The 17,229-nt window shown below is 27.4% G+C and overlaps 1 protein-coding gene and 1 long non-coding RNA gene across 3 annotated transcripts; one reads left to right on the top strand and one right to left on the bottom strand.

Moving 5' to 3' along the window:
• Positions 1-4,311: 4,311 nt before the first annotated feature.
• LOC126549224 (uncharacterized) lies at positions 4,312-6,938 on the bottom strand. Of its 2 annotated transcripts, XR_007603369.1 has the most exons (3): positions 6,744-6,938; positions 5,079-5,886; positions 4,312-5,003 (listed from the first exon to the last, which is right to left on the bottom strand). It is a non-coding gene; the product is annotated as an uncharacterized LOC126549224 (long non-coding RNA). The 2 variants fall into 2 exon arrangements; XR_007603368.1 differs by lacking the exon at positions 6,744-6,938 and having other exon boundaries at positions 5,079-6,421.
• A 4,272-nt stretch (positions 6,939-11,210) lies between these two features.
• Positions 11,211-16,496, top strand: LOC114126199 (signal recognition particle receptor subunit alpha homolog). The gene is made up of 12 exons (XM_027990092.2): positions 11,211-11,463; positions 12,014-12,214; positions 12,273-12,447; positions 12,540-12,687; positions 12,761-12,911; positions 13,762-13,904; positions 13,978-14,122; positions 14,209-14,400; positions 14,479-14,650; positions 15,638-15,765; positions 15,859-16,035; positions 16,118-16,496. Exons 1-12 carry the CDS (start codon positions 11,338-11,340, stop codon positions 16,241-16,243), a joined length of 1,884 nt encoding a protein of 627 aa, XP_027845893.2. The 5' UTR covers positions 11,211-11,337; the 3' UTR covers positions 16,244-16,496.
• The last annotated feature ends 733 nt before the right edge of the window (positions 16,497-17,229 follow it).

The following is a 17,229-nucleotide window of genomic DNA, read 5'->3' as shown; positions in this document are numbered from 1 at the left end:
TCTATTAGCCCTATCATCTAGTAACATAAGTGCCAAATAACTATTTATTAACATTTTCATTGTTTTTTTAATTTTTAATGTTTATATGATTCAAAAATTATACATTTCTAAATGAAAAAAGTTTTTAAAAATATTAACGTACATTTTATCAATTTATTCAATCTTAATGTATAATTCATAGATACTAGATATAACTAATAATAATAAATTCACTCATTACTCATTAGTATAATTATCTATATTTTTGTTACGCACATGTTTTCAAAATTTTAACTGTACATAATATTATTCATTTTATTGTTTAAATTATGAAGTAATTCATATTGTGATATGGTCAAACTAAGATGAAAACTATTCATTCATAATATAAAATATTTGATGACTATTGATTTTAGGCAAATTTCTTTTTATATTAATTGTAAATTTTAAATTATAGATTATTAGTTATTGCCTTTGTAATTTTCCGTGTATATTTTACACTAATATTGATATTCCAATTTTATTTTTTTTTTTTTGGAATTACATATTAAAGCATATTTAAAAATGTTGATAAATTTACAGACATAATATTCATAACATTTTTATTAATCAATTAATTTTTTACTGATTCAATATATGATAGTTATATTTATACAATGAAAATCAATGGTCAACCAAATTATAATGAATTTAAATTGTTTAATATTGTGTACTGATTAGTGATATAATAATTAATAATTAAGGCCATCAATGTGTTTCAATGAACTTTTTATTTATTTATTTATTTATTTATTTGTTTGTTTGTTTGTTTAACTATTACTTGTGACTGTTAAAATGTACTATGAAATCATCTGTTTACACTAAGTAATGTAATAACTAATTTTTGGTGCTAATTACAGTGTTTCGTTTCGTTTAGATACTATTTCTAAAACAAAAAAATTACAAGACTAAAAAAAAGTCACAATTAGTTAAATTAATTAAAATTAGTGTAATACAATCTGTTGTTGAACATTGACTTTGTCTCACAGGGTTTAAACGAGTGACAAAATATTCTACCTGTGTCCATGTTATCTGTAAATGGTTGATGGACACTTAAAATCTTGTGTAATTGTTATTACTTATTATTATGGTAGAATATAATGTCTTAGCAATAATTTATTAAGCAATAGTTTAGTAAGTTCCTACTATTTTATTCTAAAAACAAATATTTATTTACTTTTTATCTAAACAAAATCTATATTGTGTAGAATAGACGTACTTAATACACATAATATTACATCATAATTTATTATAAAATTGCCTTTTGATTTCTTTGGCACTTATTCAAAGAAAACAAATGGATTTTATTTATTGTATACTATTTTTACCTTTGTGTTTATGAATAATTAATAATAATAATCATATTAATAATAGTATAGACTGTATTGTTTTATTATCAATTAAACCTTACCTGTGCTGATCAATCTCCAATCTAAATTATAATATATGGTTTTGGGTTCATTGCGATTTACACTAAATTAAATGAATTTGGATTCTTAACACATTAATGAACAAGTACTACTATTACAATAACTTTGATTTCAAAAGTTGAATTCCATGTATCACTATAGCAGTATTTTCTTTTATATGAAATATTTTTTATCTTCCCATTGAAAACTTGTTAACATTTACCATTGGTCACTTTATTCTTGATTTTGAATAGTAATTTTTAAATAAGTCTGAGAATATATTTCTTAAAAAATATTGTACTGTTCATGAATGTATTAATTTTAACTTTAAATTGGTACCTGTTGAAATATTTATTGCAATATTATACAATGTTCTTTAAATATTAATAATGTCTGAATTAAATTTCTACCTCAATCACCTAAACTTAGTAACCTTTTTTAACCAGTTATTTCACATGTATATATCTTATGGTTGAGGGTCATTCTGTTACTTTGTGCGACACCGAGAATGTTACCAGTTGAGACAGTGATTGTTTATAGTAACCAGTTGTTATAGCAACCGATCGCTATAACAAGATATAATGTACATGTACCGATGTATCTACATGTAGTGTAGATATTCTTTGTTTTTTTTTTTTAAGTTTAAAATATCTAAAAGTTATAATTGAATGATAATTACTAAATTTTTTTTTTTAATTAATTAATTAATAGGTATAGGAAATGTAAGCGTTGGCGATATGCTACAGCGCTTGTACTTAGTTCTTGCGACATCGGCTTATATAGTTTTAGATGAGACTTACTGTGTGACTCCTCCGGATGCAGACCTGGACGACGGGACAGAATCTACGGAGAGTATACGTATACAGCAGGGGTGGCCAAACAGTCGATCGCGGACAATTTAAAAATCGATCATGTTAGAATTTATTTTTAGCGCTACGTGCCCTACATGTTTCTTAATAATTATAGTTATTCAATAATAAAAAAAAATATCTATGGAAGTCGATCCTCAAAGATGAAGTATATTTTGTGACCAAAAAAATTTGGCCACCCCTGGTATACAGAGATCGGGACGCGTTTTGGTGCGGTCCGCTGATTCTCCTTTTCGTCCCCATGGTTGCCATTGGTACTTATTTTACTATTCGATTTAGATTAATAGTATAAGTATACTAATATGATGGTCCTTTGATATTATTATATTTTAACATTTTTTTTTTAATTAAGATACTGGAAAAATAGATCCATCTCAGGAATGTACCTAAATAGCCTATCTAGGACGCCACATGATCACAATATTGTATTATTGAAAATTGAATATGTCAACGTAATCGTTGTATAAAATATTATACAAAAATAAAAAAATAGCCTAGGTCCTTATTTTCTTATAAGGAGGGCTCGGTTCTTATGTAAAAGTATACCTATTTGTTCATTGTTATGAAAATTATAATTTTTTTTATTATTTTTTTCTTTTCGAATTAGCTTATATGAGGGGAGTGAACAAGTAGATCACTACACCATTTTCTTTTTAGACATCTGGGAGGGTTACCAGTAATAGTAGGGACTACGAGATTACGTATCAAAGAGTTGCTGCTAGAGGTAAGGTGATTGCAGAATCGTTGATAGTGAATTTTAGCTTCTTCGTGTACCTACTAATTTTATTTTAAAATCGGAATGGATAGTGTGATTCGAGACGTAAGGGGGGCATTTAAAAGCTTTCTGAGAGATATGTTTTGAAAAGTTTGTATTTTATTTATGTTCGATTTTTTTTAATAACTCCATATAGCTGTATACCATACGTACAGGTTGGTTTAGTTAAAGATTTATAAATGAGCAGTTTGTTGTTGACATTTGTGTATTTATTATTAACAAGAAATGTTTTAAGAAGGCGTAGTCGAGAGTTAATGTTTAGTCGTTTAGATTTTATATGCTGGGCCCAAGTTAGTCTGCGATCAAGCACTAGTTCAAAATATTTTACAAATAAAGGTACCATAGATGGAGACAGCTGGGCATGGCGTCTGTCTAAGAGTAAATGTGCAATGTATGGATTTAGATTGATTTATTTTTAACCGCCAATTTGTGTACATGTAGTCTTCCAAGAGGGAGAGGTAATTTTGGAGGTGGCGAGAAGCAATAACTAGATCATGTTTTATTGAAATTATAGCCTTTTCATCAGCATAGTCGGCGACCAGCGTATTAGGGGAGGTGGGTTGATCAATATAATAGATATTATAGAGAACAGGGGAAAGAATTCCGCCCTGAGAAACATGAAAACATCGTTAAGTAAAAAAAATCACTTAAACTACAAAAGTTGGGATAACGAAAATTGGCTAAGTAATTTCATAAATTCATTAATATAGAAGTATTTATAACTGTTTGTATTTAATGTACCTTGTGTATTTATTTAGTGTAAATAATAATTTTACTTAGCTTGGCGCAGAAACGCAGTTTCTATTATTTATATATCTCTACAACTAAGAAATCAAATCCAATATGTCTCGGTCTCCATTTCTACATAAATATTCGCATTATTTTACTTACTTTTATTATAGTTAAACTATAGAACAATACAACTATTTAAATACATTCTTTTAGTAGTCGCCAAGCTTAGTAAAATTATTTACATAGTGTTTTTGATGAAATTTGGATATTTAAAACAAACGTCGAACCAAAAAAAAAAAAAAATAAAAAATAAAACAACATATATATTTTTAGTATTTTTTTAAATGACGTATTAAAAATTAATGACATTCTAAAACATTTTTTATTTTGGCTATGCAATATTTATGGACACATAAAAATATAAAGCTATTAATTCTATATAATTTTATAAGCCAAAAACATTCATAGAAAAAATAAAATATAATATTAAAAAAAAAGGATTCAATAATTTTATAATAAATCAGCACCATTTGAATGTGGATTTGACAAATTTAATAAATCAAGAATTCCATTTTCATTATTTAATTGCAATATTGTTTTTTTAATTTTTGATACTGAAATTTCAATAATTTTTCCTATTTCAATTATGCATTACCCGCCTTGTCGTCGTTGTCTGTCGTTCCGCGCGATCAAAGCAGCCAGCCACTCACCTATAATAACTGCCTGCAGAGGTATCATCGTATCGACCGCAGAACATAATATTTGTTCATACACATTTTTTTTCTAATTCAGCTGGCTGTCCATTCTGATAACTGCAGTGAGTGAGTCTCATTTCACGAAGTATGATATTCAAAGCAACCGTAGAATCAAAAACAAAAAAAACAAACAAACATTTACTCGTATGTAAATTGAAACATCAGTGTTATTAAATCATTTACCGGAAGCCCAAAGGACTTCCAACTTCTACTCCGCGAATATCGGCACTTGTTCGCTTGCTTCGGAAGCCCGGATTAAGACCTTCAGGAGCCTGGGTAGATACGTGGTTAGAAAGTAAAAATTATTATTTAATCTAATTATAAGCAGAGAAAACTATAGGCTCTTTACACACGTGGGCCCCGGGGAAGTGCCCTCTCCCTCTTAATCCGGGCTTGTTGCTTCCTATAGGTGCGTTCAATTATACCATCATCATGAAACACCATGCTGTTATTGAACAATAAGTGATACAATTATAAAAAAACTACTGTAACAAAATATCGCAATTTAAAAATGTTATACCGGAAGTAATTTGGGCTTCCATCATTGAATACTGTTCGAAGTCCATATTATTGTAATAGTATAGCAGTGTGGCGACATCGGAACCACATACTCAGTATTCTTGTCTATAAAAAAATATGTACTGGGCATCCAACAAAGAGCAAACATTAACCAAATATTTTAAATTGAAAAAAATGAAAAATTTAAGTTATTATGACCGGATAGGACAGTTGGCATACCGATTAAAAACTTTTCTTGGGGATAGACCAACCTATACACAACCGTACACTGCAGTCATCTATATAAAACTGCCAATGCAAAGTTGCATATCTAAAATTTATATCCGAATCCATAGTCAGATTAGATTTATCTAATCTGACTTTTTTTACTAAGTCTTCTTTCTTCAATCTTCAGCAGTGCTTCGTGACTATACAGCTCATATAGGTGTCTTAAAAAAGGGAGTATACTCGGTATCTCGCAAAGCCAATCTGCCGCTTTTTTTATCGTTTTACCTACGACTCGGTAAAACAATAAAAAAAGAAAAGAAAAAAAAAAGGTTTTTATATATTTGTTTAACGTTTGGTTACCTCTTTATTGGACGTCCAGTACATAGGTATGTATAAGTGAGAGTCCTATTCAAACTGCGTTAGGCCGGAACTGTATAGGTACACGACAGTGGTGGACCCCGGGTCCAGACCCCCCCCCCTTGAATAAATCTTGGTTGCGCTACTGGTAAACGACAAATTCCTACACCTTTCGTTTTCGTACCTAACCTAGTCCCGGCCTAGCGCAATTAATATATAACAAAATATTAATAACATTATACGATCTGATAATCCGTATGTTGACTTATTGTTTGCATGTAAGTATGACGTGTAACAAATAATTTGGGCTTCCATCATCGAATACTGTTCAAAGTCCATATTATTGTAATAGTATAGCAGTGTGGCGACATCGGAACCACATACTCAGTATTGTTGTCTATAAAAAAATATGTACTGGGCATCCAACAAAGAGCAAACATTAACCAAATATTTTAAATTGAAAAAAATCAAAAATTTAAGTTATTATGACCGGATAGGACAGTTGGCATACCGATTAAAAACTTTTCTTGGGGATAGACCAACCTATACACAACCGTACACTGCAGTCATCTATATAAAACTGCCAATGCAAAGTTGCATATCTAAAATTTATATCCGAATCCATAGTCAGATTAGATTAATCTAACCTGACTTTTTTTACTAAGTCTTCTTTCTTCAATCTTCAGCAGTGCTTCGTGACTATACAGCTCATATAGGTGTCTTATAAAAAAGGGAGTGTACTCGGTATCTCGCAAAGCCAATCTGCCGCTTTTTTTATCGTTTTACCTACGACTCGGTAAAACAATAAAAAAAAGAAAAGAAAAAAAAGGTTTTTATATATTTGTTTAACGTTTGGTTACCTCTTTATTGGACGTCCAGTACATAGGTATGTATAAGTGAGAGTCCTGTTCAAACTGCGTTAGGCCGGAACTACATAGGTACACGACAGTGGTGGACCCCGGGTCCAGACCCCCCCCCCTTGAATAAATCCTGGTTGTGCCACTGGTACACGACAAATTCCTACACGTTTCATTTTCGTACCTAACTTAGTCCCGGCCTAGCGCAATTAATATATAACAAAATATTTATAACATTATACGACCTGATAATCCGTATGTTGACTTGGAAAATTATATATAGGACTGAATTTATGAACATAATAATAATATGTGAAAGGTGTCTTGTAAACAAATAAAAAAAAAATTATGTATTTAAAATTAAAAAAAAACTTAAATTTGAATTTTGGTGTTGTTTGTTTGACTGTCACTGATAAACTGAGCAAAATTTAATAAAATCTCTTGTTTAAAATAATACAGTGTTTGTTTATCGGTTCGTAGTTACAAGATTTTGTGGCCAATATTATATTATTGATATGCCTTTCGAATTCAAACGTTTCCAGTTTTCGGTGCGACTCGCCTTTGCAATGACCATCAACAAAGCACAAGAACAATTGTTACAAGTGTGCGGACTGAATTTCGCAAAACCATACTTCTTACATGGACAGCTATATGTGGAATGCTCACAAGTCGGAGAACCTTCAGATTTATTTGTGTACGCACCAGAAGGAAGAACAAAAAATATTGTGTATCCAAATGCAATTCAATAAAAATGATTTAACTGAATACTTGAATTATCAGACTTTTCTCGATAAAACTTATACAGTTACGTAATGATATACTAAATTGAATATCATTGTAAGATATTATTACTTTGTATATTTTAAGTATATCTAGCTAGTTACTGCTATAGCCGCCACATAATCACAGGTAGGTAATGAATTTAACACACAGTTTGAGACGTGTAAGAGGTAGGATTTTTAACGGACAACAAAGTGCACCTGGTTCAGCTAGTTATTTATTACATTTGATACAACATAGATTTTTGTTCACTTGTGTCAAACAAGATGCGGAAATGTAGAATATAATAAATAAAATTATTTTATACTGAAATGTTTCTGTTGTTAATTGTAAATAATAACTAGTACAAACAGTCAATAAAAATAAAAATTTAATGAATTTATTAGTATATTACGCTAATTCTGTTGGGTAATATTTTATACTAGCAGTCACCCGTGTGCTCCGACCCCGTGGATAGTTGTTTGAAAATTGTGTGGCCGTTTCTTTGTCTTACAGTTATTTCGACCAGAAAACGCTATAAAGTGTACGTAGTAGGTACATACTGTATACTTACGTAAAATAATAATAATTTAAAGTGTTTATAAATTCTTATAAATTTAATAAACTTATAATTAATAAAAACAATTTTTTTCAAACATTAATATCATTATTCTTACACCCGGGAAATATAATATTATAACTTCGTTAAATGAATAACAATAATAATGATTATTAAACAATAACATTGGGCATGGCGTTCTGTGGGTTTTCATACAGCCAATCAGAGCACTGTTGACTTATTGTACTACTTTTCTATTGGTTATTATTACTATTGGATGCGTTTGCGTTTAATTTGTCTTAACTACTCGAGTCCCAAGATCAAGTACATCAGTCGTAGTTAGAACGCAGTGTTCTATACTTGAATACTTCAAACCCTGCAGGACCGTTCAAAGAGCCGAACCGTTGTCACATCTCATATAGATCGACAATAATAATTGATTCATCGTCGATTCTTTATACACATTCTGAGGTGGGTCGTAAGCGATTGCTTAACTATACGCTTTAAACAATTATTATTTTTATATCCATAGTAAAACCTCGATAATTCGAATTTTTTTTCGCCCCCAACTGATTTATATTAACTGGTTCTAACTAGATACAAAACTTTTGAGCGATTAAACATAATTATTAAGGCTTAGTATCAGAAGAAAACAGTAAAAGTTAAAATATTGCGTACAGCCATTGCGTGAACATAATATTGTTTTCTCTTTAGTCAACTTAAAACAATTTTAAATACCTACAGCATGAATAAAATTAAATGATTTAGTAATTTTTGATTTTTCACGTAAAAATGTCAAACGACTAAATTATTGTCAACATTCCGACTACCAATATCTTACAGTCGGACTATGTATGTGTTGTATTTTAACTTGTCCGCCGAGTAGGTTATTGTAGTAATGAGTACTTATGTAAAATTTGAATTTAATTATTTAATAAAATTATATTAACCGTAGATCAGTTATTCCCAACGTGGGCGTTACTGCCTCCTTGTGAACATTTTTTATTTTAAAGGGGGCGTTTTTCTGAGGGGGCGCTAAAGGGGGCACTCGGGTATCAATTACGTTTTTATTATTCATATCATAAGTAGGTATTTAAATATAAAATTAACTTAATTGTAGCATTAAAATGTTAAATTATATTTTATTTGATTAAATAACTTATTAAAAACTAAAATATTAATCTTTTGAAAAAATTGATTGAGGGAGGCGGTATGAGATTTTTAAAATCTAAAATTGGCGTAGATTAAAAAATGGTTGGGAAACACTGCCGTAAATGATCTGTCAGTCTAATATAATATATTATTTATATTTATATATACTGCTGTAAGAAGTTTATTTTTCTGTTAGAAATAGGTACCATAGGATAAATTGTTTTTCGTAAATATTACATTTGCATGTTTGTGATTTTCAAATTATAAATTTATCAGTAAAAAATTAAAATATACTATTATAGATACAGTTGTGTAAAATTGGGCTATTTTTTTGTAAATTTTTCTATGATGGGTATCTGACACAATATGATTGGATATAGGTAGGTATAACTTTTATTTGAACTATAAAACGTTATAATATTATTATTTTGTACTGTTTATATTATATAATATATTGACGTTGATTGCAGTTTTGTTTTAATTAAGATTAATCGTTTGCAATTTATTTTAAATATTCTTTTTGTTATTTTAATTATTTAATTATTATAATATGTTGTGTTAATTTCTCGTATGAAAATGTCTAGGCGTATAATGCAAGTTAAATCTAAGATTCACTTCCCACACTTTATATAAAGACAAATGTGCACAATACCTAATATAATAAAATTATGTAAGTTTTATAAGTGTCAATGATGCATTTTACTAAAAGGTCTATGATACCAAATTGTCTGTCATGACTCATTATATTGTATACTTATATACTCGTACATTATACAAAATAATGAAAATATATTATAAACATTAGACTGTAAAAATAACTACTTTTACTTGTTCATAATGTGCTAAAGTGAAATATTTTGCCCTTAGGTGGTGGGTGTCACCTCAAGGTCCAGATAAAATAATCGTCCTAATTTCGATTTGTATGTATCGAAATACTCAAAAAAATATTTTACTTCGGAATATGAAATTGAAAATGTATGTTGCCATTCAAAAAAGTAAAAACTTAAAAACTTATTACGAAAACAAATTTTAAAAATATAGGTAATTTTTTAATATTTAATGTATTGTTTTATTATTTCAACTGTAAATTTTAGCAATTATGTAAAAAAAAATATTTTCAAAAACATTAATAGATTTTAAAATATAGGGGTTTGGTCGACAAAAGAATCGACCTATATTATCACGACTTAATAAGAATAATAATTGTAAATGTACCTATAAATAAAGGTAATATTAATATAATAACATCGATAATAGTTTTTTTCGTGAATTAATTAATAATTTATTTAATTCATTTGAACTAATTGACAATGCACTTCAGAACACTTAGCTATCTGTATAAGTATTTGGGTGGTCTTTATTTGGTGGTTCTGAAAAAAAAATTTAATTTCTCAAGCTACACCCCTTAGATTGATTTAGTATTTAGTAAACCACTAATATGAAATATTGGAAGTTTCAACACAATCGATAAAAGTTAAGTCGTGCCAAAAAAGCCCTTAAGTTTTTGGTTTTTAATTTTCACAAATTATTTTATATTTTTAAATTTAACTTATTAAACATTAATTTTACACTAAATTGTATATAATAAATAAGTGCACATAGGTACCTATTTATTATATATATTATATTGTTTTAGGAATCTAGGACAAAAAGTACGAAAAATACAATATACCTACTCTATTACATTTTCATTTATAATTATATAATATATTAAATAGGTGTATACTATATTCATGTATACATAATAAAATATAATCAACATTCATTTTTTTTTAATCAAATTTAAAAATGTTTGTACATATATATTATATTACTCTATTTTTTCTATTTTTTCTATTTTCTTATGTAAGTAGATATACCTAGTTTAAAATTAACATAAATATAAATTAACAAAAATGAATATTAATTATATTTTAATATACCTATTTAATAAATTATAAAACTATAAATGAAAATATTTAATAGAATATTTTATATTTTCGGACAGACTACCTTCAGACTTACTTGCATTACTACGTAATTATGTCCAGATCCACAAACCGTTTTGTATGACAAAATAATAGAACCCTACCACCGCCGACGTGGCTTGTTATCACCATCTTTTAACCAAACGAATGGTAACAACAGAATTTGTGATTACACGTTTCATATTATTCATAATATTATTTACATTACACACATTTACACAGCTGTTTGACAAGTGAAATTGATTACGTGAACACTTAACAGTAAATACTGAATGTGAATACGTGATAAATACACAAGTAAATGTGAATTGATGAAATAGTTTTTATGGTTTGCGCCAGTCCCGTCTGTGATGAAATATTATTAAATTTGTACATTTTTGTTGTTTGTAATTTGTGTTAAAAATGTTGGATCTTTTTACAATATTCAGTAAGGGCGGCATCGTTCTTTGGTGTTTCCAAAGCACCAGTCAAATTAGTCAATTTTTTATACCCTCGGTGAATTCTTTGATCAAAACTGTTATTCTTCAGGTAAATAATCTTTGTCACAAATTGTTAGATTAAACGTATGTTTCACTAAATTATTTTATTGAAAAATTGAAATATTCCTATAACATTTTACCTAGGTACCTATACAATATATCAAATGGATTATAATTGTTAAAGATAGAAACTATTTTAATTATTACCAACTACGAGATCAACTCTCAATTAAAATAGTTTAATTAATGAAGAATTTTCTAAGATAATTTTTAAATAATTTCTATTTTATTTATTTATTTCTATGCCAGACAGCCATTTTACAAATATATATATATATATATAAGTAACAATTATTAATAATATTAAACATTTAAAACGATGAATGACAAGCAAATAAATGTATTATCAAATTAAAATAAAATATTTTGTAGTCTTATGAATATAAGATTTATCTTACACTTCATTTGGACTAAAAATCTTGGAGACTAGGGTCCCAATATTAATCATTTGTATGGTTTTTGGATTATGGTTTTAAATTTTATAATTATATTTTTAGTTTATGGAAGATATTGTAGTTAAATATATGTATTTATTTCAGGAAAGGACTAGTAGTAACAACAATTATGAACAAGATTCTCTTTCACTGAAATATAGATTAGATAATGAGTTTGACCTGGTATTTGTGATAGCATTTCAAAAGATACTACAACTGTCTTATGTAGACAAATTTCTGGATGATATACAATTGGAATTTAGGGATAAGTATAAAAATGACTTGGCTCGTAAAAACTATTTTATGGTAAGATTGTATTGTATATTTAATTAATATCAATATTAATAATTTAATTTCATCTTAGGAATTTGAATTCAGTAAAAATTTTAAAGAAGTTCTAAAGTCTGCTGAAGAATGGGGTAGGGCTCAAGCCTGTATTCCAAAGCAGATGCGTACATTCAATGAGTCTACAAAATCAAAAAAAACTGTAGCATCTATGATTGAACGAAAAGGCGATGATAAAGAAAACAAAAAAAATTGTAAGTTCAATATCTTAACTGTTTATACTGCTGATATTTAATAAATCTAAATTAAGAAAATAATAAATATCTAAAAAAAATTTAATATTTAGTAAAAATGATTGAAACTCAAAAAAATGACAAAGAAGTTAATCATAACAGTGTATCATTTAACGAGGAAGACTTAATCACTCAAAATAGATTAAAAATGGCTCAAAAAATGGGTGCTATAAATTCTAATAAACTGAAAAAAAATAAAGAGTAAGTGTTAAAAAAAAAGTTAATGTTCTTTTACATTTTGGGAAATAAATTATAATTAATTTATATAATTAAGGAAAGTGCCAAAACCTTCTCCTAAAGCAACTAAGCAACCACGTACATGGCCATTAGGCGGAGCAGCAAAAGATATAAGTTCTTTAGATTATACAAAAGATAAGCCAAATAACAATGCAGACAGTCCTATTGAAATTGAAACAAACAATGAGGTAAATAATTTTTTTATCAATGTTGAATTAAATCTTATTTTATTGTCATCTGTACAGTGTGTTCCCAAAAGTCCTGTAGTTCCGTAAAAAATTAATATATTTAAATGTGTTTTTTACAGTAATAAGTGATTACTATGAAAATTCTGGTTGGATGGCATAAAATTGGTTGCCAATTTGATTTGGTTGGAAATAATGTAATGAATTATTTTTGTTTTTGTGTAATAAAATCAAATTTTTTTAATTAACAATCAAGATTAAAATTATTATTTTAATTTAAATTTCAATTTTTTTTAAAAATTCCACTAATAATTAGATATTTGCAGATTACCATAAGAATCAACTTTCAAATCGAGATTGATTAAACCATGTAATTTGTGTTTTAATTGTTTGAAAAAAATATAACCATATTGAACATTTAAAAAACTTAATTTCATAAAAAAATTTTATTTTTCAAAAAAAAATTGATTCTTATGCCATTCAAATAGAAATTCTGTACTTATTACTGTACAAAAAAAACTACATGTAAGTATTGATTTTCATAGAGATACTAAGAGTGATTTGGGACTTTTGGGACACATTGTATAATCCATTCAAGTTAAGATTGAACTGTTTGGTTTACTGTAATTCATGGTGTTGACATTTTTCCACCACTATATTGTCTCTTTTGGAAGCGTTCTAAAAATACCAGTATTGACACTTTTTAGTCAATCTATGAATTGTGGTTAATTGAATGGTCCAATCTTACCTAACTGGAACATAGTAACAGTATTAAAGACTATGTTATACATTTTACAATTTTAAGAAAATAAATATATTAAATAGTAAAGACCTATATTATATTTATAATTAGATTGTTGGACAAATGGTTGGAGGAATTAAAGACATAGAAATTGATAGCGACAGTGATGAAGAAGAATCTGATGAAAAATTTGAGACAGCTGCTGAACGCAAGAAGAAAAATGATAGTAAAAAAAGTGTATTCTCTATGTTCAAGTAAATGATTGATTTTTAATATTTGTATAAATGTATATTATAATTATTAATTAATATTTATTTATTTTTTTAGAGGTTTAGTTGGAAGAAAAAATTTGACTGCAGCTGATATGGATCCAGTGTTGGAAAAACTTAAAGAACACTTAGTTGCAAAAAATGTTGCTATTGAAATAGCCACTAAACTTTGCGACTCTGTTTCCTCTAAACTTGAAGGAAAGGTAAAATTATCATTTTTTGCTAAAAAATTAAATATAATTATAAACATTTTTTAAAATGTACCTATAATTATTTTATGATTATATAGGTTCTTGGTTCATTTGAATCGGTGGCATCAACAGTAAAGACTACTATGATTGAATCTCTAGTACAAATATTGTCACCAAAACGTAGAATTGATATTTTACGTGACGCAATGATGGCTAAAAAAAATGATAAACCTTATGTTATGGCATTTTGTGGAGTTAATGGTGTTGGAAAATCTACAAATCTTGCAAAAGTATGGATTAAATAAAATTTCCTATTTCCTATTTTTTTAACTTATAATAGATGACTTATTATATTATCATTTTTACAGATCTGTTTTTGGTTGATTGAAAATAATCTGAGAGTATTAATTGCAGCTTGTGATACATTTAGAGCAGGTGCTGTTGAACAATTAAGAACTCATACAAAACATTTAAATGCACTTCATCCGGCTAAAAAACATAATGATCAGCAAATGGTACAATTGTACGAAAAAGGATATGGTTAGTGTTTACTATTTAACATGAACTTTATTATGCAAGTTTAATAACACTAATACATGTTTTATATCCTTTAACTAGTAGGTTTTATGTTTAACAACTTAAATTTATATAAAGTTTAGAAGATATTACATAACAACACAACGCGCCTAAAGTTAAATGGGTTACTTACCTAACTATCTCCCTATTTTTTATCAATTAAATTTAGTGTATCGAGTGGATACTGTTGTTGACTATACAAGGTTATTTTTTTATGATATATGAAACACACTTTGTTTTAAAGACTATTAATATATTCTTAAATATTTTTACTTTTGATCATAAAATTGAAATTTGTACGATTAGTTGAGCAAAATAGTAGGCTAAAATGTTGCAGTATATCTCCTTGATATTATCACTAGATAACTGAAAATTTGCGATTTGGAGTCATATGTTAGAGCTATCCCTTAATACTAAGGAAATGTAGTTATGTTAATATGTTATCTATTCACATTACACATAATGGACATACGATAAGTTGATAAAGTACAAAACTATTTCATGAGTATTTTAGATTAATGTTTGAATACTGCCCATCTGACTCACAATTACAGCCCTGTAAATCAGGTACTTGATCTTGATTTCTTGAAACATAAACTGTCAGATCAAAATATGTCATCATTTCATTTCCTGATTAATGCAACCACTGTGTTAGAACAGTTCAGCATCCATATTCCTAGCTATACAGGACTTCAGTGCTCTTTTTAATTTCTACCGACCAATAGTTTGTTTTACCAGCATTACACCTTTAATTAGGATAATATATGTAGCCTAAGAATATTTTGATTATCATATTTTGGTATAGTATGAACTATATACTATATTGTTATTTCTTTACAGTAAATAATTTAACTATAATATTGTTATTTATTGTTGTTAAAAGCCAAATAATTTTCATTTTTAATAAATATTTATACCTATTACTAATTATTAAGTTTATGATAATTACAGGAAAGGATGCAGCTGGAATTGCTATGGAAGCGATAAACCATGCCAAAGAAGCCAAGTATGATGTAGTTCTTGTCGACACAGCTGGAAGAATGCAAGATAATGAACCATTAATGCGAGCTTTGACAAAAGTAATTTATTATTTATTTTATTAAATATGTTATAATGCAACGCAATGTATATTTGTATATTTTTATGAGATTTATTTTTTTATTGATTTTTAGTTGATTAAAGTGAATGAACCAGACATGGTATTATTTGTTGGTGAAGCATTGGTTGGCAACGAAGCAGTTGATCAGCTGGTAAAATTTAATCAAGCTTTAGCTGATTACTCATCTTCAGTTACTCCACATTTGATAGATGGAATTGTGCTCACAAAATTTGACACAATTGACGATAAAGTAATTAATTTAATTTTAATAACAACTAAATAATCATTATGTTAATTCTAATTAGTATACTAAAAAAATAATTACATTCTAGGTTGGAGCTGCTATTTCAATGACATACATCACAGGTCAGCCAATAGTATTTGTGGGAACTGGACAAACGTATACAGATCTCAAGTCACTGAATGCAAAGGCAGTGGTTGCTGCTCTAATGAAATGAAAAAATTGATTGCTGCACATTACATTTAAACAGTATCTTTAATAACTTAATTGACCTATAATATTTGAACTCCGTGTATTTCTTTACAATCTGGTGATAATTTGTTGGTTTTTTTTTATTAGTTATTTAATGAATGTACTAAAGTATTTTATGTTTTAATTTGTGGTGAATGTTCATCCTACTTAATATTTATGTATTATTTGTTATTTTTCATTCCATTGTATTTTTGGTAATAAAAAAATAAGGGCACCGATCTATTTGTTTCTATATTGTTTTTTTTTTTTTTTTTATCTAAATCTCATGTGAATGTAAGTTATACAAAAATCAGTTTAAAATTTAAATCAATTAACAATTGTCTATTGATAATTGATACTTTTAAAAAAAAAATAAACTTAAAATTTACAAAGTATTATAAATTATCAACATTTAGTTCTCCTAATTATTGCATGCATAATTAATATATTATAAAAATCAACAACTTATCACTGCAATACTACATTTTGTAATCTTCCTAATTTAAAAAAAAAAACTGTTCAATCTTGAACAAATATAAATTTAAATATTTTTTTATCCTTCTCTAGATATCAACACTTTATTCAGTAAAATAAGAGAACCATTAGGTTGCCTACAATGTTGAAGTATATTTAATGATCAAAATTAAATAAATACTAGAACACTAAAACTAGTAGATCTAAATACTAAATAGTATGTTTAATAGTTAATTAAATAAAATAACTATGTATTTGTTGTATAAATAGGTACCTAATTTTTTTTTCAAAATTTAAACTTTAAATACTTGTAAGTTGTAATAAAAACTTAGGCCCATGTGTAGGACACCTTTAATAATTTTTAATTACTATAATAAGAGAAATATTTTTAATTTTCAAACAATTTGACCAAATACAACTGTACAAAATGTTGTAACAAGAAAAAATTGTTATTTTTATGTAATTATTCAACACTGTCAAAATTTGAACTTCAATTAA

Source organism: Aphis gossypii, chromosome 1 (assembly GCF_020184175.1).
Source record: "Aphis gossypii isolate Hap1 chromosome 1, ASM2018417v2, whole genome shotgun sequence".
NCBI lineage: Eukaryota > Metazoa > Arthropoda > Insecta > Hemiptera > Aphididae > Aphis > Aphis gossypii.
Note: the sequence above shows the minus strand (reverse complement) of the source record. Positions and strands in the feature narration are given on the sequence as shown.